General features: G+C 43.6%; 2 protein-coding genes across 2 annotated transcripts; both read right to left on the reverse strand.

Moving 5' to 3' along the window:
- Window positions 1–2: 2 nt before the first annotated feature.
- fkbp1aa (FKBP prolyl isomerase 1Aa) lies at window positions 3–2,228 on the reverse strand. Its single transcript, XM_056423849.1, has 5 exons — window positions 2,117–2,228; window positions 1,973–2,020; window positions 1,395–1,507; window positions 1,081–1,255; window positions 3–820 (listed from the first exon to the last, which is right to left on the reverse strand). Exons 1-4 carry the CDS (start codon window positions 2,151–2,153, stop codon window positions 1,124–1,126), a joined length of 330 nt encoding a protein of 109 aa, XP_056279824.1. The 5' UTR covers window positions 2,154–2,228; the 3' UTR covers window positions 3–820; window positions 1,081–1,123.
- Window positions 2,229–3,295: 1,067 nt separating this feature from the next.
- On the reverse strand, window positions 3,296–12,744 carry atp6ap1a (ATPase H+ transporting accessory protein 1a). The gene is made up of 11 exons (XM_056422992.1): window positions 12,605–12,744; window positions 11,993–12,119; window positions 11,358–11,432; window positions 10,519–10,712; window positions 10,311–10,351; window positions 6,905–6,990; window positions 6,521–6,691; window positions 6,184–6,341; window positions 4,662–4,712; window positions 4,316–4,553; window positions 3,296–4,197 (listed from the first exon to the last, which is right to left on the reverse strand). The coding sequence occupies exons 1-11, from the start codon at window positions 12,733–12,735 to the stop codon at window positions 3,988–3,990; spliced, it is 1,482 nt and encodes a 493-aa protein (XP_056278967.1). The 5' UTR covers window positions 12,736–12,744; the 3' UTR covers window positions 3,296–3,987.
- Window positions 12,745–14,747: the final 2,003 nt, after the last annotated feature.

The raw sequence follows: 14,747 nt of genomic DNA on the forward strand, positions 1-14,747 counted from the left end.
TGTTAAAATTACTCTTTTAATGTTTTTAAGAGTAAGGAACAGACTTTTTACAACATCCACAGCTTGTTACACACAACTCCTTCAAACAAAGATCACAAAGCCCCAACTCGTGCCAACAGGGAACTTACCATGCAAGTTTAGAAATCTTTTACCAGAGACCAAATAGTTTCCAGATGTCAAACAGTCAACAAGACCAAGGATGTCCAGTTTCAGCAATAGTCGTTTTACTCTTATAAATTAAGAATTGATGCTGCTGTATAGACAAAGATCCTCCGCAGAGACCTGTAGGCCGTTCATGGCGATAATGTGCTTGATTCATGAATCCCTGGCAACAATGTATTCCGTACTTTAAATTTAACCCAACAAGTATAACAAAAGGTAATTCATAGAAATATGTCAAACAATTTATTCTTATTTTTATCCAAGACAATTACCCGCAATCAAAACAATTTTAGTGTAAAGGCCACAAAGCCACAGGAATGAGATTGATTGAGTACTTATGACACTTATCTAAAAACCTGATCCTGATGGCAGACACGATTTGTAAATGTTTAAGAGAAATAGACAAATCAAAACATCCAAAAAATACATAGCAGAATAGGACAAAAAAACATGGGATGGCCTATGACTTATTTCAGTATGGAACCTAAAGAATAGCATGTTGGATAAAGTTTTAAAGCAAGTGAGTCAACACAATTTGTATCTAGATGGGAAGGAGAGTGAACGAGTGAAGATATATAGACATAGGTCCTATGTAGGGTTCAAGAGCAGGAATCATCCGTGATCATTGTTCCTCCATGTTCCCGAGATAGGGGTCAACCTGCGGTGAAACGAAAAGGGGCGTTAGCGGTGTGGACAAGAGGAGATTACAGGCTGTGAAGACCACAGCTTGTGTATAAACATTGATCTAGATTACAACAGCTAAATGTATAGTCACTGCACACGGGAAAATATCATATAATAATAATAATATAATACATGTAGTGTGTCAATCAAACTTGGAAAAGGCAACTTTATCCCATCCACATCATATTGGGATTGTTCAAATGATTGAATTTTAAAAAAGAAGAAGATTCTCACCCTGAAAATTTGAGTGGAGTGTAACAAAGTGAGCGCGCGCGCTTCAGGCTTCCAGACCGATGAGCTCCACGTCGAAGGTGAGGGTGGCGTTGGGCGGGATGATGCCCGGGTGCCCCTTGCTGCCGTAGGCAAAGTCAGGCGAGCAAATCAGCTTTGCACGCTGACCTACACTCATCTGTGGAGGAGAGGGAAGAGGTACTTAACGTTAAAATGGAGGGGAAAAAACACATGCAGTCCATTTTTAAATGTGATATTCCGTGGGTTGGAAATAAAAAAAACATTCACGTGAAGCGAGTTGGAGAGCAGCGCCTCACCTGCGCTACTCCTTCTTCCCAACCGCGAATAACCTCCTGGTGTCCAATCTTGAATTTGAACGGCTTCCCTCGGGTCCTCGAAGAATCAAACACTTTCCCGTCTGCCAGTGTGCCTGATCAAAAAATAAAAAAATAAAACATTAAAAGTCCAACTTTAGCCTCATTACGGAGCTATGAGCTAGCCGACTAGCATCAAGGGGCCGGTTGGCTTCCGTTCGGGGGGCTGACAGCAGCTACGGTCCCGTTAGCTCGCAGGGAGCTCCGTCCTCCTCAGAGCCGCGGACGACAGCAGCACAAACGTCTCGATTATTATCCAAGAAACCCGACAAGTCGGCGAGCAAACGTCCGGCCCCCGCAGCGCCACCTCGGCTAGCGCGAGCCGAAGAGACGCTAACTGCTACGCGCTGGACGTTAGCTGCGATGCTAGCAGCTGCTAAGCGTCCGCCAGCTGAAGCTAACGACTCGTTACCGGCTGCTGGGAGCGGCTCGTTAAGAGGACACGAAACAGCCCGCAAACATCCAGCGGAGAGCTTGGAGTTTCAGCTCCGTTCAGCATGCAGCTAAACCTCCGTACTCACCGACATAGTGCACCACGACGCGCTGCCCCCTCTTCGGAAATGTCTGTCCTGAAAATAGGCGAAAACCAGAGAGAGCGTGTTTAACAACTGTACACACTGTGGAAAATCGGTATTAAATCGGCGAATAAAGCAGATTATTCGCACCATCGCCCGGAGTTATGGTCTCAACGTCTACTCCCATCTTGGCTCTTCGGGTATCCTTCCTCTTGGCCGCCCGACTGTACGAGCGGAAGCAGGAGGCAGGAGCGTCCTGTTGACCTGCGAGTGGGCACCAGTTCATCAGGGATTGGACATATAGAGGTTTCTCTTAATTGGCAACGAAACCCGAACGCACGAATATTATACAATCTTTACAATCTCATGAATTGATAGACAGATTTTACACTTTGGGAAGATATTTGTACCAACATGTGATTGTTGGCAGACACATTCAATGTGAGTTCTTTACTTTAATTCAATAAATTAACGTAGGCATATGTATCTACAAATTAAAAATAATAATTATAAAACCATTTTTTTTAAATCCATCATGTTTGTGAAATGTGTATATATATATATATAAAATAATAATTCTAAAATTTTTTTTTTAATCCATCATGTTTGTGAAATGTGTATATATACGTATATATATCTACATTATATTTTTTTCGACCATCATGTGTGTGTGTGTGTATTTATATATATTCCACCATCATGTATAAATTCAGATATGCATTTCACCATCATGATAAACGATGCATGCTGCCAGGGTGAGCTTCACCCCAGTGTTTCATGTAAAATACGCTCAAAGCGTTGTTATGTTTCAAATGACAACAATATCTGCTCAACAACATACCAATGGTCACATGACATCTATTGTACATCTGGTCACATGACATCTATTGTACATCTGGTCACATGACATCTATTGTACATCTGGTCACATGGCATCTAGTGTTCTCGTCCATCCTCTGTTGCTCTGAATTGAATTGACTAAGTCATATTTTAAGATATCATTAATGATGCCTGGAAGTCATATGTGTGATAGGTTCAAATAAAGGACGTGATATACAAAAAATTCACAGAATATTTAAAACATTAGTGCTACTTAGTTACTTAAATCCTATAACCCTATCATATGCCGTGCACTTTGTTTATTGTCTTATTGTCCATTGTTGTGCACACATTCCTTGTATGGACACAAATGCTCCGGATAAAAAGCCTCAAGAGTTTATCAGGATTCACTAAATGAACCCCTCACAATCCTGTACTCTGTGTCAAAGGTCTTTAAACCTTGACTACGTTACGACCTCGTGGACAGGCACAAAGAAAGAAAAGGATTCCTTTCATCTTCCACAGATGTTTTATTGGGTCACAGAAGCACAACACTCACCACGAGGCCTCCCACAGGAGGTCTGAGCCAACCCTATATATATCATAAAATACATGTATTATATACAGTATATATATATAATATATTATATATAATACATGTATCTGTTGTCATCTCACTCGTATATTCACAGACACAAATGGAAACACAGACGCACTAGTTTCACAAATAAATAACATTTACAAATATTTAAGTTACTTTTTTTTCTACAACTTTTAAAACTTCAAGGGGGAACATTCGTCCTCCTGCGCGCTCCACTTTGTGTCCTCATGCATCTGAATTAAATAAATATATATATATATATATATATGTGTGTGTGTATACATATATATATATGTGGGTCGTGCACTGGTTGCCTCCACATGTTTTACTAGATTTGAGTACAAACGTTGAGAAGATAATCTTCACTGATTTACTTTAATGATGTGAAGACTGAAGGAGGACGAGTGTCCTCGTGAGGACGCTGACTCGTCTCCTCTAGGCTCTTTGAGACTCACCAGAGGGGCGTTCACTGACCCGTTAACTACAGACTTCATGGAACCATATTGATGACAGCAGCTTCTGGAGAACAGACATGTTCCGCTGGGGCTTCAACACTCACGATGAACAACAAACCGATGACCGCACGGAGGACCTGGGGGGGTCACTCCGTCTGGGGCACGGAGATGGCCGGCCCTTTGGGGTCGTCGAAGCGGTCCATGGTGTGCAGCTGCATGATCATGTGCAGGCCGTAGGTGAGCACCAGCAGCAGCAGCAGGCTGGTCATCAGGCCCATCCAGATGCCGGGCGAGAAGAAGCCCGCGCAGTCGCTGGCGTAGGAGAAGTCCCCGCCGGTCACGTTGAAGCCCTGGATCTGTGGGGGACGTCTGGTTAGAACCGGTCACTACGTATGCTACGCTAGGCTAGGCTCCTTAGCCGTCAAGAGTCTCCAGGCGGTTTGGGGCAGGAATACAAGAAGAGAGGAACTTCACCTGGAAGTCGTCAAACGAGAGCCTCCACTGATTGGCCGGGTCGGTGGCGGCGTGCGGGACGAGCAGCGGCCAGCGGAAGCTGCTGAGGGACTCGCAGCGGAACGAGTACTCGGCCGGCGCGTAGACGCCGCGGCTGCCGTTGAACTTGGCCGTGGTGCCGTCGTACTCCAGCTGCACGGAGTCCAGCGTGAACCAGCGGCGGGCCGAGACCTTGTAGAGACGCTGACTCATGGAGAAGCTACACGCACAGGCAGGTACACACAAACACACACGTGTGGATTTCTATGAATTAAATTCGACAAGAAACACTTTAGAAGCATGCGTGTGTGTGGAAAAAAACACTCACATCAATTTAAAGCTGCGGTGGCCGAGGACGTTCTCATAGTTCAGAACCAACCTGCAAAGAACCAAAAATATAATTAGAGAAAGAGAAAAAGATTTATTCTAAAAGCCTACAGAGGAAACTCATCACCTTACCCTATCTCTAAGGCTGAGCCCTATGAGGAAACTCATCTCCTTATCTCCTTACACTATCTCTAAGGCTGAGCCATAGGGTTGAGGGTCTGAAAGTAGACCAGTACATTGAGAGCTTCTCCTTCAGGCTCAGCTCCTCTTCACCAGACGGTCCGGTCCTGTTTCACTGCTCCACCGATCCTCCTCCATCTCTCTCCATCTTCCCCTCACTGGTGAACTAGACCCTGAGAAACTCCTTCTCTTGGGGCTCTCTGTCCCCACCTGGAGGATCAGTCCACCGGTTCCCTCAGAGCACCATGGCCTCAGATGTGGAGGTGCCGACTCTCATCCCGCCGCTTCACACTCGGCTCTAAACGCCCCAGTGAAAGCTGGAGGTCACGGTCCGAGGAGCAAACAGGACCACATCGTCTGCAAACGGCAGAGAGGCGATCCCCAGACCCCCGAACCTGACCTGCTCCACCCCCAGGTTGCACTTAGATATCCTTACCATGAAAACCACAAACAGGACCGGTGACGACACCGCCGGGAATGTGTCTGACTTTATGCAGAGAATGTGAACACAGCCCTTACTGCAGGACTACAGAGACCAGGTGGCCCGTAGCAACAAGTCCGGAATCCCGTGCAATAGATGCCATGTGTACAGAAGGAATCATTATACACAAATTAAAACACAGTAACAACACAATCAATGAATATGACAGAGTGTATAAATAGTTGGTAGTCGTCATATTCCACGATCCAGACCTCGATGATCCATCAGGCAGATGGAGGTAGAGAGGAGGAGTCTCAATATATATACAGGACTGTCTCAGAAAATTAGAATATTGTGATAAAGTTCTTTATTTTCTGTAATGCAATTAAAAAAACAAAAATGTCATGCATTCTGGATTCATTACAAATCAACTGAAATATTGCAAGCCTTTTATTCTTTTAATATTGCTGATTATGGCTTACAGCTTAAGAAAACTCTAAAATCCTATCTCATAAAATTTTAATATTTCCTCAGACCAAGTAAAAAAAAGATTTATAACAGCTGAGTGTTTGTCAAGGCTCAGGAAACCCTTGCAGGTGTTTCGAGTTAATTAGACAATTCAAGTGATTTGTTTAATACCCTACTAGTATACTTTTTCATGATATTCTAATATTTAGAGATAGGATATTTGAGTTTTCTTAAGCTGTAAGCCATAATCAGCAATATTAAAAGAATAAAAGGCTTGCAATATTTCAGTTGATTTGTAATGAATCCAGAATGCATGACATTTTTGTTTTTTTAATTGCATTACAGAAAATAAAGAACTTCATCACAATATTCTAATTTTCTGAGACAGTCCTGTATATATATCACACATACATAGACATGTGATCTCTGAAGGGCGTCACAGGGTTGGACTCACTTGGCTTTGGATTTGTCGCAGCTTGAGCCGTGGAGCTTCGGGCTGACGGCCTCCCCAAAGGTCGACGGGGTCAGGTCGTGGTCCTCCCAGCGACCGCTCCGCAGGATGCTGACCGACAGGCCTTTAGCCCACAGGAGGATGCAGGTGTCCTCGCCCTCCTGGAGAGGGATGGAGGATAGAGCGTCATAAATAACACAATGTGTTCATCCTTCTGCCAATACGTCTTCACCAAGTACCACATGTCCTAAAACAGCTGATCACGGGTTGAGATGATGACCTAGTGTCTGATGAAATAACGATGACACCCTGAGGAGTCAGAGGAGGTGAGCGACTCCACCTTAAACTCCACAGGTGCGTAGGGGACGGCCTTCTCCTTGATCCTGCGCTGCCTCTCTGTCTCCCGCTCCCTCTCCTGATATCCCCCTCTGGCCTGCAGCAGAGAGCGTCCGCTGCCGAGGCCCGCCTCCACGGAGAAAGAGCCCGCCTCCACGGAGAGAGAACCCGCCTCCTGTGGAGAAACGGAGCGCGAGTTCACATGAAGACAACCAGAAGTCAAACTCTTCACATGTTGACGTCCTCCCGGTGGAGACATGGAGAATACGATTATCAAATATCACAACTCTACGTTTGCCTTGGCTGCTTTTTCTGACTGAAGTGTTGGTCACACACGATGTGTTCAAGGACCGTCGGCCAGATGAGAGCCTTTAGTTTCAGTGCTCACCCTGGAGGGCTTCAGCGCCGTGTAGATGGCCGCGTACGGGACGGCCTGCGTCTTCATGGCGCTCATCACTTGGCCGATGACCTCGTCTGAAAAACAACCATTAAAACTATTTAAACTTTCCTTTTATTATTACCATTATATTTCTTCATTATCACTTACTTACATGTGCTCATGAAGGCGTAGAACATAAGTCATGTGACATGTGATCATGAAGGTGTAGAACACAAGTCATGTGACATGTCCTCATGAAGGTGTAGAACATAAGTCATGTGACCTGTGCTCATGAAGGTGTAGAACATAAGTCATGTGACATGTGCTCATGAAGGTGTAGAACATAAGTCATGTGACATGTGCTCATGAAGGTGTAGAACATAAGTCATGTGACCTGTGCTCATGAAGGTGTAGAACATAAGTCATGTGACCTGTGCTCATGAAGGTGTAGAACACAAGTCATGTGACATGTGCTCATGAAGGTGTAGAACATAAGTCATGTGACCTGTGCTCATGAAGGTGTAGAACATAAGTCATGTGACATGTGCTCATGAAGGTGTAGAACACAAGTCATGTGACATGTGCTCATGAAGGTGTAGAACATAAGTCATGTGACCTGTGCTCATGAAGGTGTAGAACACAAGTCATGTGACCTGTGCTCATGAAGGTGTAGAACACAAGTCATGTGACCTGTGCTCATGAAGGTGTAGAACATAAGTCATGTGACCTGTGCTCATGAAGGTGTAGAACACAAGTCATGTGACATGTCCTCATGAAGGTGTAGAACACAAGTCATGTGACATGTGCTCATGAAGGTGTAGAACATAAGTCATGTGACCTGTGCTCATGAAGGTGTAGAACATAAGTCATGTGACATGTGCTCATGAAGGTGTAGAACATAAGTCATGTGACATGTGCTCATGAAGGTGTAGAACATAAGTCATGTGACATGAGCTCATGAAGGTGTAGAACATAAGTCATGTGACCTGTGCTCATGAAGGTGTAGAACATAAGTCATGTGACATGTGCTCATGAAGGTGTAGAACATAAGTCATGTGACATGTGCTCATGAAGGTGTAGAACATAAGTCATGTGACATGTGCTCATGAAGGTGTAGAACATAAGTCATGTGACCTGTGCTCATGAAGGTGTAGAACATAAGTCATGTGACATGTGCTCATGAAGGTGTAGAACATAAGTCATGTGACATGTGCTCATGAAGGTGTAGAACATAAGTCATGTGACCTGTGCTCATGAAGGTGTAGAACATAAGTCATGTGACCTGTGCTCATGAAGGTGTAGAACATAAGTCATGTGACCTGTGCTCATGAACGTGTAGAACATAAGTCATGTGACATGTGCTCATGAAGGTGTAGAACATAAGTCATGTGACCTGTGCTCATGAAGGTGTAGAACACAAGTCATGTGACATGTGCTCATGAAGGTGTAGAACATAAGTCATGTGACCTGTGCTCATGAAGGTGTAGAACATAAGTCATGTGACCTGTGCTCATGAAGGTGTAGAACATAAGTCATGTGACCTGTGCTCATGAAGGTGTAGAACATAAGTCATGTGACATGTGCTCATGAAGGTGTAGAACATAAGTCATGTGACATGAGCTCATGAAGGTGTAGAACATAAGTCATGTGACCTGTGCTCATGAAGGTGTAGAACATAAGTCATGTGACCTGTGCTCATGAAGGTGTAGAACATAAGTCATGTGACCTGTGCTCATGAACGTGTAGAACATAAGTCATGTGACCTGTGCTCATGAAGGTGTAGAACACAAGTCATGTGACATGTGCTCATGAAGGTGTAGAACATAAGTCATGTGACCTGTGCTCATGAACGTGTAGAACATAAGTCATGTGACATGTGCTCATGAAGGTGTAGAACATAAGTCATGTGACCTGTGCTCATGAAGGTGTAGAACATAAGTCATGTGACCTGTGCTCATGAAGGTGTAGAACATAAGTCATGTGACCTGTGCTCATGAACGTGTAGAACATAAGTCATGTGACATGTGCTCATGAAGGTGTAGAACATAAGTCATGTGACCTGTGCTCATGAAGGTGTAGAACATAAGTCATGTGACATGTGCTCATGAAGGTGTAGAACATAAGTCATGTGACCTGTGCTCATGAAGGTGTAGAACATAAGTCATGTGACATGAGCTCATGAAGGTGTAGAACATAAGTCATGTGACCTGTGCTCATGAAGGTGTAGAACATAAGTCATGTGACATGTGCTCATGAAGGTGTAGAACATAAGTCATGTGACATGTGCTCATGAAGGTGGAGAACATAAGTCATGTGACATGTGCTCATGAAGGTGGAGAACACAAGTCATGTGACATGTGCTCATGAAGGTGTAGAACATAAGTCATGTGACCTGTGCTCATGAAGGTGTAGAACATAAGTCATGTGACCTGTGCTCATGAAGGTGTAGAACATAAGTCATGTGACATGAGCTCATGAAGGTGTAGAACATAAGTCATGTGACATGTGCTCATGAAGGTGTAGAACATAAGTCATGTGACATGTGCTCATGAAGGTGTAGAACATAAGTCATGTGACATGTGCTCATGAAGGTGTAGAACACAAGTCATGTGACATGTGCTCATGAAGGTGTAGAACATAAGTCATGTGACCTGTGCTCATGAAGGTGTAGAACATAATTCATGTGACATGTGCTCATGAAGGTGTAGAACATAAGTCATGTGACCTGTGCTCATGAAGGTGTAGAACACAAGTCATGTGACATGTGCTCATGAAGGTGTAGAACATAAGTCATGTGACATGTGCTCATGAAGGTGTAGAACATAAGTCATGTGACATGTGCTCATGAAGGTGTAGAACATAAGTCATGTGACATGTGCTCATGAAGGTGGAGAACATAAGTCATGTGACATGTGCTCATGAAGGTGGAGAACACAAGTCATGTGACCTGTGCTCATGAAGGTGTAGAACACAAGTCATGTGACATGTGCTCATGAAGGTGGAGAACATAAGTCATGTGACATGAGCTCATGAAGGTGTAGAACATAAGTCATGTGACATGTGCTCATGAAGGTGTAGAACATAAGTCATGTGACATGTGCTCATGAAGGTGTAGAACATAAGTCATGTGACATGTGCTCATGAAGGTGGAGAACATAAGTCATGTGACATGTGCTCATGAAGGTGGAGAACACAAGTCATGTGACCTGTGCTCATGAAGGTGTAGAACACAAGTCATGTGACCTGTGCTCATGAAGGTGGAGAACATAAGTCATGTGACATGTGCTCATGAAGGTGTAGAACATAAGTCATGTGACATGTGCTCATGAAGGTGGAGAACATAAGTCATGTGACATGTGCTCATGAAGGTGGAGAACATAAGTCATGTGACATGTGCTCATGAAGGCGTCCTCACCGTTTCCACGGAGAACTTCTTGAGCAGACATCAGATCCGCCCTGCAGGAGAGAAACACGACACCACTGAGTCCACTGAGCTCCCATTGGTCCGTTAATTTGATGACATCATCACTTCAATTCCACAAGGATCCACTTGTCCTCTCTCTGGTCTCTTGAGGGGTCAGTGGGGACAGGGTTCAGAACAGGAAGCAGAGAGAGACTCGTACCCGACGCCGTACGGCAGGCGGAACACCAGCAGGGCGGGCGAGGAGGCGTTGAGCCTCAGCTGGCCGAGCATCTCGGGGTCCATGTACAGAGGGGAGGTGTCCAGCTGGTCCTGCAGCTGGCCAATCACTGCATTGGAGGCAGGCCAGGACACAGCGGGTAACACCAGAGGGGAGGACGAGGACATCAGCGCCCCCTGGAGGACAGGAGAGACCAAACATCTGTCAGTGACACAGGACCACAGAGAGGTGCACCGCCTTGTTGTTTGGCCATTTTGGAACCAGTGAACAGGAAGTGACCATATCTGGATGGAGAAGCCGTATCCGTCTCTGGCGTCAACCTGTCAATCAGCTTGTAGCCCCGCCCCTAAAGCGTCCCCTGCTTTATGGTCTGTTTGACTCTATATGACCATAATGTACTAAATGAACCCCCCCGGTGGTCAGGAGAGAGAATGCAGCTATAACACATGAAGCATATACTTCTATACAACCAGAGGAGTCGCCCCCTGGTGGTCAAGAGAGATAATGCAGCTTTAACTCATGAAGCATAGACTTCTATACAACCAGAGGAGTCACCCCCTGGTGGTCAGGAGAGAGAATGCAGCTATAACACATGAAGCATAGACTTCTATACAACCAGAGGAGTCGCCCCCTGGTGGTCAAGAGAGATAATGCAGCTTTAACTCATGAAGCATAGACTTCTATACAACCAGAGGAGTCACCCCCTGGTGGTCAGGAGAGAGAATGCAGCTATAACACATGAAGCATAGACTTCTAAACAACCAGAGGAGTCGCCCCCTGGTGAGGAGCAATAATGCGGGTTGTAAACGGTCTCTTCTCACCTCCAGGTTGGGGAAGACCGTGTCCTGCTTGTTTCCAAACACTCCTCCATACATGGTGAAGTCCTCGATGCTCATCTGGAGACGAGGAGAGACAATGTCAATAAAGCAAAACAAAGAGCAGTAAAAATGCAAAATATACTCAAAGAAACTAGAAAACCGGAAATAAATATAATTTGAGAGGCTTATAATGAATACTATAAAGAGTTTTGTATCATTTCCAGATGAAAGAATTTTGAGTAAAGAGTCAACTTTTATATTCAGAGCTTCGATTGAGGTTTAAATATATATTTTTACCTCATCATTGAATGTTTAATAAAAGTTCATTTGTATGAAGCCATTCATCAGATCTAATGATCCGGGAGAGCAAATATGGAATAAAGCAGAATATTTTGCAGAGATGTCATCATTGTTTCAGTGAATGTTGAGTTCCTGGAGATGGAAACATGAACCTATAAGCTAGAAGATTGTTGAGCCGTGAGGAAACACGATGCCACACAGGAACACACCCATTGGATATGCATTTAGAAGGGTTGAACTACTCGGTCTGGAGAGTTTAATTGCCAAATGAAAGAAGATGAATCCTGCCCCTGATGTGGGTCCGGATCCTCGTATGTTTAATCATTTAATGTACGTGCCTTGTCCTGGAGGAACAGCACCACGTTCCTCGGGCCTTGGCTCAGAGCCGTCTGCAGGTAGGAGGTGAGCTGCTGCTGCCCCACGATGTGCCCGGCTGGGGGCGGAGCCTGAGGGGGGGGCGGGGTGCTGGGGGAGGAGTCACAGCAAAGGGGAGGAGCATTCAGACCACGAATCAAGCCTTCAATACCTTGTGCAGCAGGATTACTACATTTACCTCTGAGATGTAGAAGTGTATAAAGTACTTAATGTACCTCTGATGTAATACAGTATAAAGTACTACATGTATCTCTGATGTAGTACAGTATAAACTACTACTCTGGGCATCAATACGTCTCTTTATCCATGAGTCCGTTTTAAATAAATAGGCCACTGCATCATGTGCTCAATGTGCTGATGTCATCTTATTTAACTCTGCATTGTTTCTAACGACCCTTCTGCTCATGCGTCACACATTATGAACATAGAACACCAGGAACACGATCATAAGGAGGATGATACACAGGTGCAGCGGCCTATGTCAGCGCTACTCAGCGGCGGATGGATATACAGGTGCAGCGGCCTATGTCAGCGTTACTCAGCGGCGCATGGAGCGGCTCGAGCCGCGGACTCACCCTCCGCTCGTCCACAGGACCAGCGGCACCTGCTCGGCGCCGCTCGCCTCGTTCAAGGCGCTCAGAGCGGCGACGAGGAGGAAGAAACGCGCCGAGCGGCGGCGGAAGAGAAGCGTCCCGTTAGTCGCCATCTTCTTGGAGCTAAGGACAGCGGGTGACGTCACGTGACCACGACTGACGTCAAGTCACGTGACGTGACGGAGTAGGGGTGGATGGGGAAGACGCTCATCAGCAGCATCAAATAATATATATTTATATGTCTATATATAGACATATATACAAACACACACACACACATATACATATATGTATATATATATGTATGTATATATATACACACATATATATAAATATATACAATGGGTACGGAAAGTATTCAGACCCCTTTAAATGTTCACTCTTTATTTAATTTGCTAAAATCTGAATGTCACTCAGCACCGTCCTGACAGAAAAAAAAGAAATGTAGAAATGTTTGCAAAGTTATTAAAAAATAAAATGTGAATCTCCCATGGTCCGAAGTCTTCAGAGCCTTTGCTGTGACGCTCATATTGAACTCACATGCTGTCCATCTCTTCTGGTCCTCCTTGAGATGGTCTACTCCTTCATTGGAGTCCAGCTGTGTTTAAATAAACTGATTGGACTTGATGAGGAAAGGCACACACCTGTCTCTATAAGACCTGACAGCTCACAGTGCATGGCAGAGCCAATGAGAATCATGAGGTGGAAGGAATTTATATTTATACTATTTACATAGTATAAATATATAGATACACACATGTACACACAGACACACACTACACAACATGACTGGGGAGTGTCATCAATATAAAAGCAGACTAATATCTAATATGTATTTCATCAAACACTCAGCTACAACTTCAGTTTATCTTTTATTGTTGTGAACAGTCCACGCCACCGCGGTGATGTCATGACAATGAACCTTACATATTGTGTTAATGTTGTTTTCATGTTGTGTTTATGTTGTTTACATGTTGTTTGCAAGTTGTTTACATATATTTTTAATTTTTGTTCATGATCCGAAGATGGAAGAGGATCATATTCATACAGTGTTTTACACATTGTCTACTCTAGAATATAAATATGTTGTTTACATATTGTTTTCATGTTGTTTACATATTGTGTTCATGTTGTTTTCATGTTGTTTACATATTGTTTTAATCTTGTTTGCATATTGTGTTCATGTTGTTTACATATTGTTTTCATGTTGTTTTCATGTTTGCAAGTTGTTTACATATAGTTTTCATTTTGTTTTCATGTTGTTTGAATATTGTGTTCATGTTGTTTACATATTGTTGAAATGTTATTTGAATGTATAGTTTTCATGTTGTTTACATATTGTTTTCATATAGTTTTTATGTTGTTTACATATAGTTTTTATGTTGTTTCCATATAGTTTACATATTGTTTTCATGTTGTTTCCATATAGTTTTTTATGTTGTTTCCATATAGTTTCCATATTGTTTACATGTAGTTTTTTCATGTTGTTTCCATATAGTTTTCATGTTGTTTCCATATTGTTTACATGTAGTTTTCATGTTGTTTACATATTTTCATTTAGTTTTCATGTTGTTTGCTGGATCAAAGAGGTCTGGATCGTGGAATATGCCTACTACCAACTATGCCATGGCCCTGTTGACACTTTGCCCACTCCTCCTCTCTACCTCCATCTGCCTGATGGATCGTGGAGGTCTGGCTCGTGGTCCATGCCTTCTACCAACTATTCATACACTGTCATATTCATTGCATGTGTTTTAACTCTGTGTCCTTCTGTACACATGACATCTATTGCACCTGTCCATCCTGGAGAGGGATCCTCCTCTGTTGCTCTCCTGAAGGTGTCTTCCCTTTTTTTCCCTTGAAAGGGTTTGTTTATTAGTTTGTTTATTTATTGGATCCCCATTAGCTGACGCCTTAGCGACCGCTAATCTTCCTGGGGTCCACAGAAAGGACAAAATACAATACATACAAAACATATCGTGAAACCAACAGTTAAAAATAGTTCAACAAAGTAAAAAAATAGTGCAGTCAGATGCTCAGTACAGTTGAAGGATAAGATATATGTTATGCAATTCAACTTAATTCATATAAAGAAAAAGAAAATCAGATGACTAAAAAGCAATAG

This window comes from Pseudoliparis swirei, chromosome 9, assembly GCF_029220125.1.
Source record: "Pseudoliparis swirei isolate HS2019 ecotype Mariana Trench chromosome 9, NWPU_hadal_v1, whole genome shotgun sequence".
Taxonomy (NCBI): domain Eukaryota; kingdom Metazoa; phylum Chordata; class Actinopteri; order Perciformes; family Liparidae; genus Pseudoliparis; species Pseudoliparis swirei.

Coding starts and splice junctions, on each gene's coding strand:
- atp6ap1a (XM_056422992.1), bottom strand. CDS start 12,735: ATGGCGACTAACGGGACGCTTCTCTTCCGCCGCCGCTCGGCGCGTTTC. Junction 10,713..11,357: donor CGGTCTTCCCCAACCTGGAG/GTGAGAAGAGAC, acceptor CCTGTCCTCCAG/GGGGCGCTGATGTCCTCGTC. Junction 10,352..10,518: donor CGCCTGCCGTACGGCGTCGG/GTACGAGTCTCT, acceptor TCTCTCCTGCAG/GGCGGATCTGATGTCTGCTC.
- fkbp1aa (XM_056423849.1), bottom strand. CDS start 2,153: ATGGGAGTAGACGTTGAGACCATAACTCCGGGCGATG. Junction 2,021..2,116: donor GACCATAACTCCGGGCGATG/GTGCGAATAATC, acceptor GCCTATTTTCAG/GACAGACATTTCCGAAGAGG. Junction 1,256..1,394: donor GGGAAGAAGGAGTAGCGCAG/GTGAGGCGCTGC, acceptor TCTCCTCCACAG/ATGAGTGTAGGTCAGCGTGC.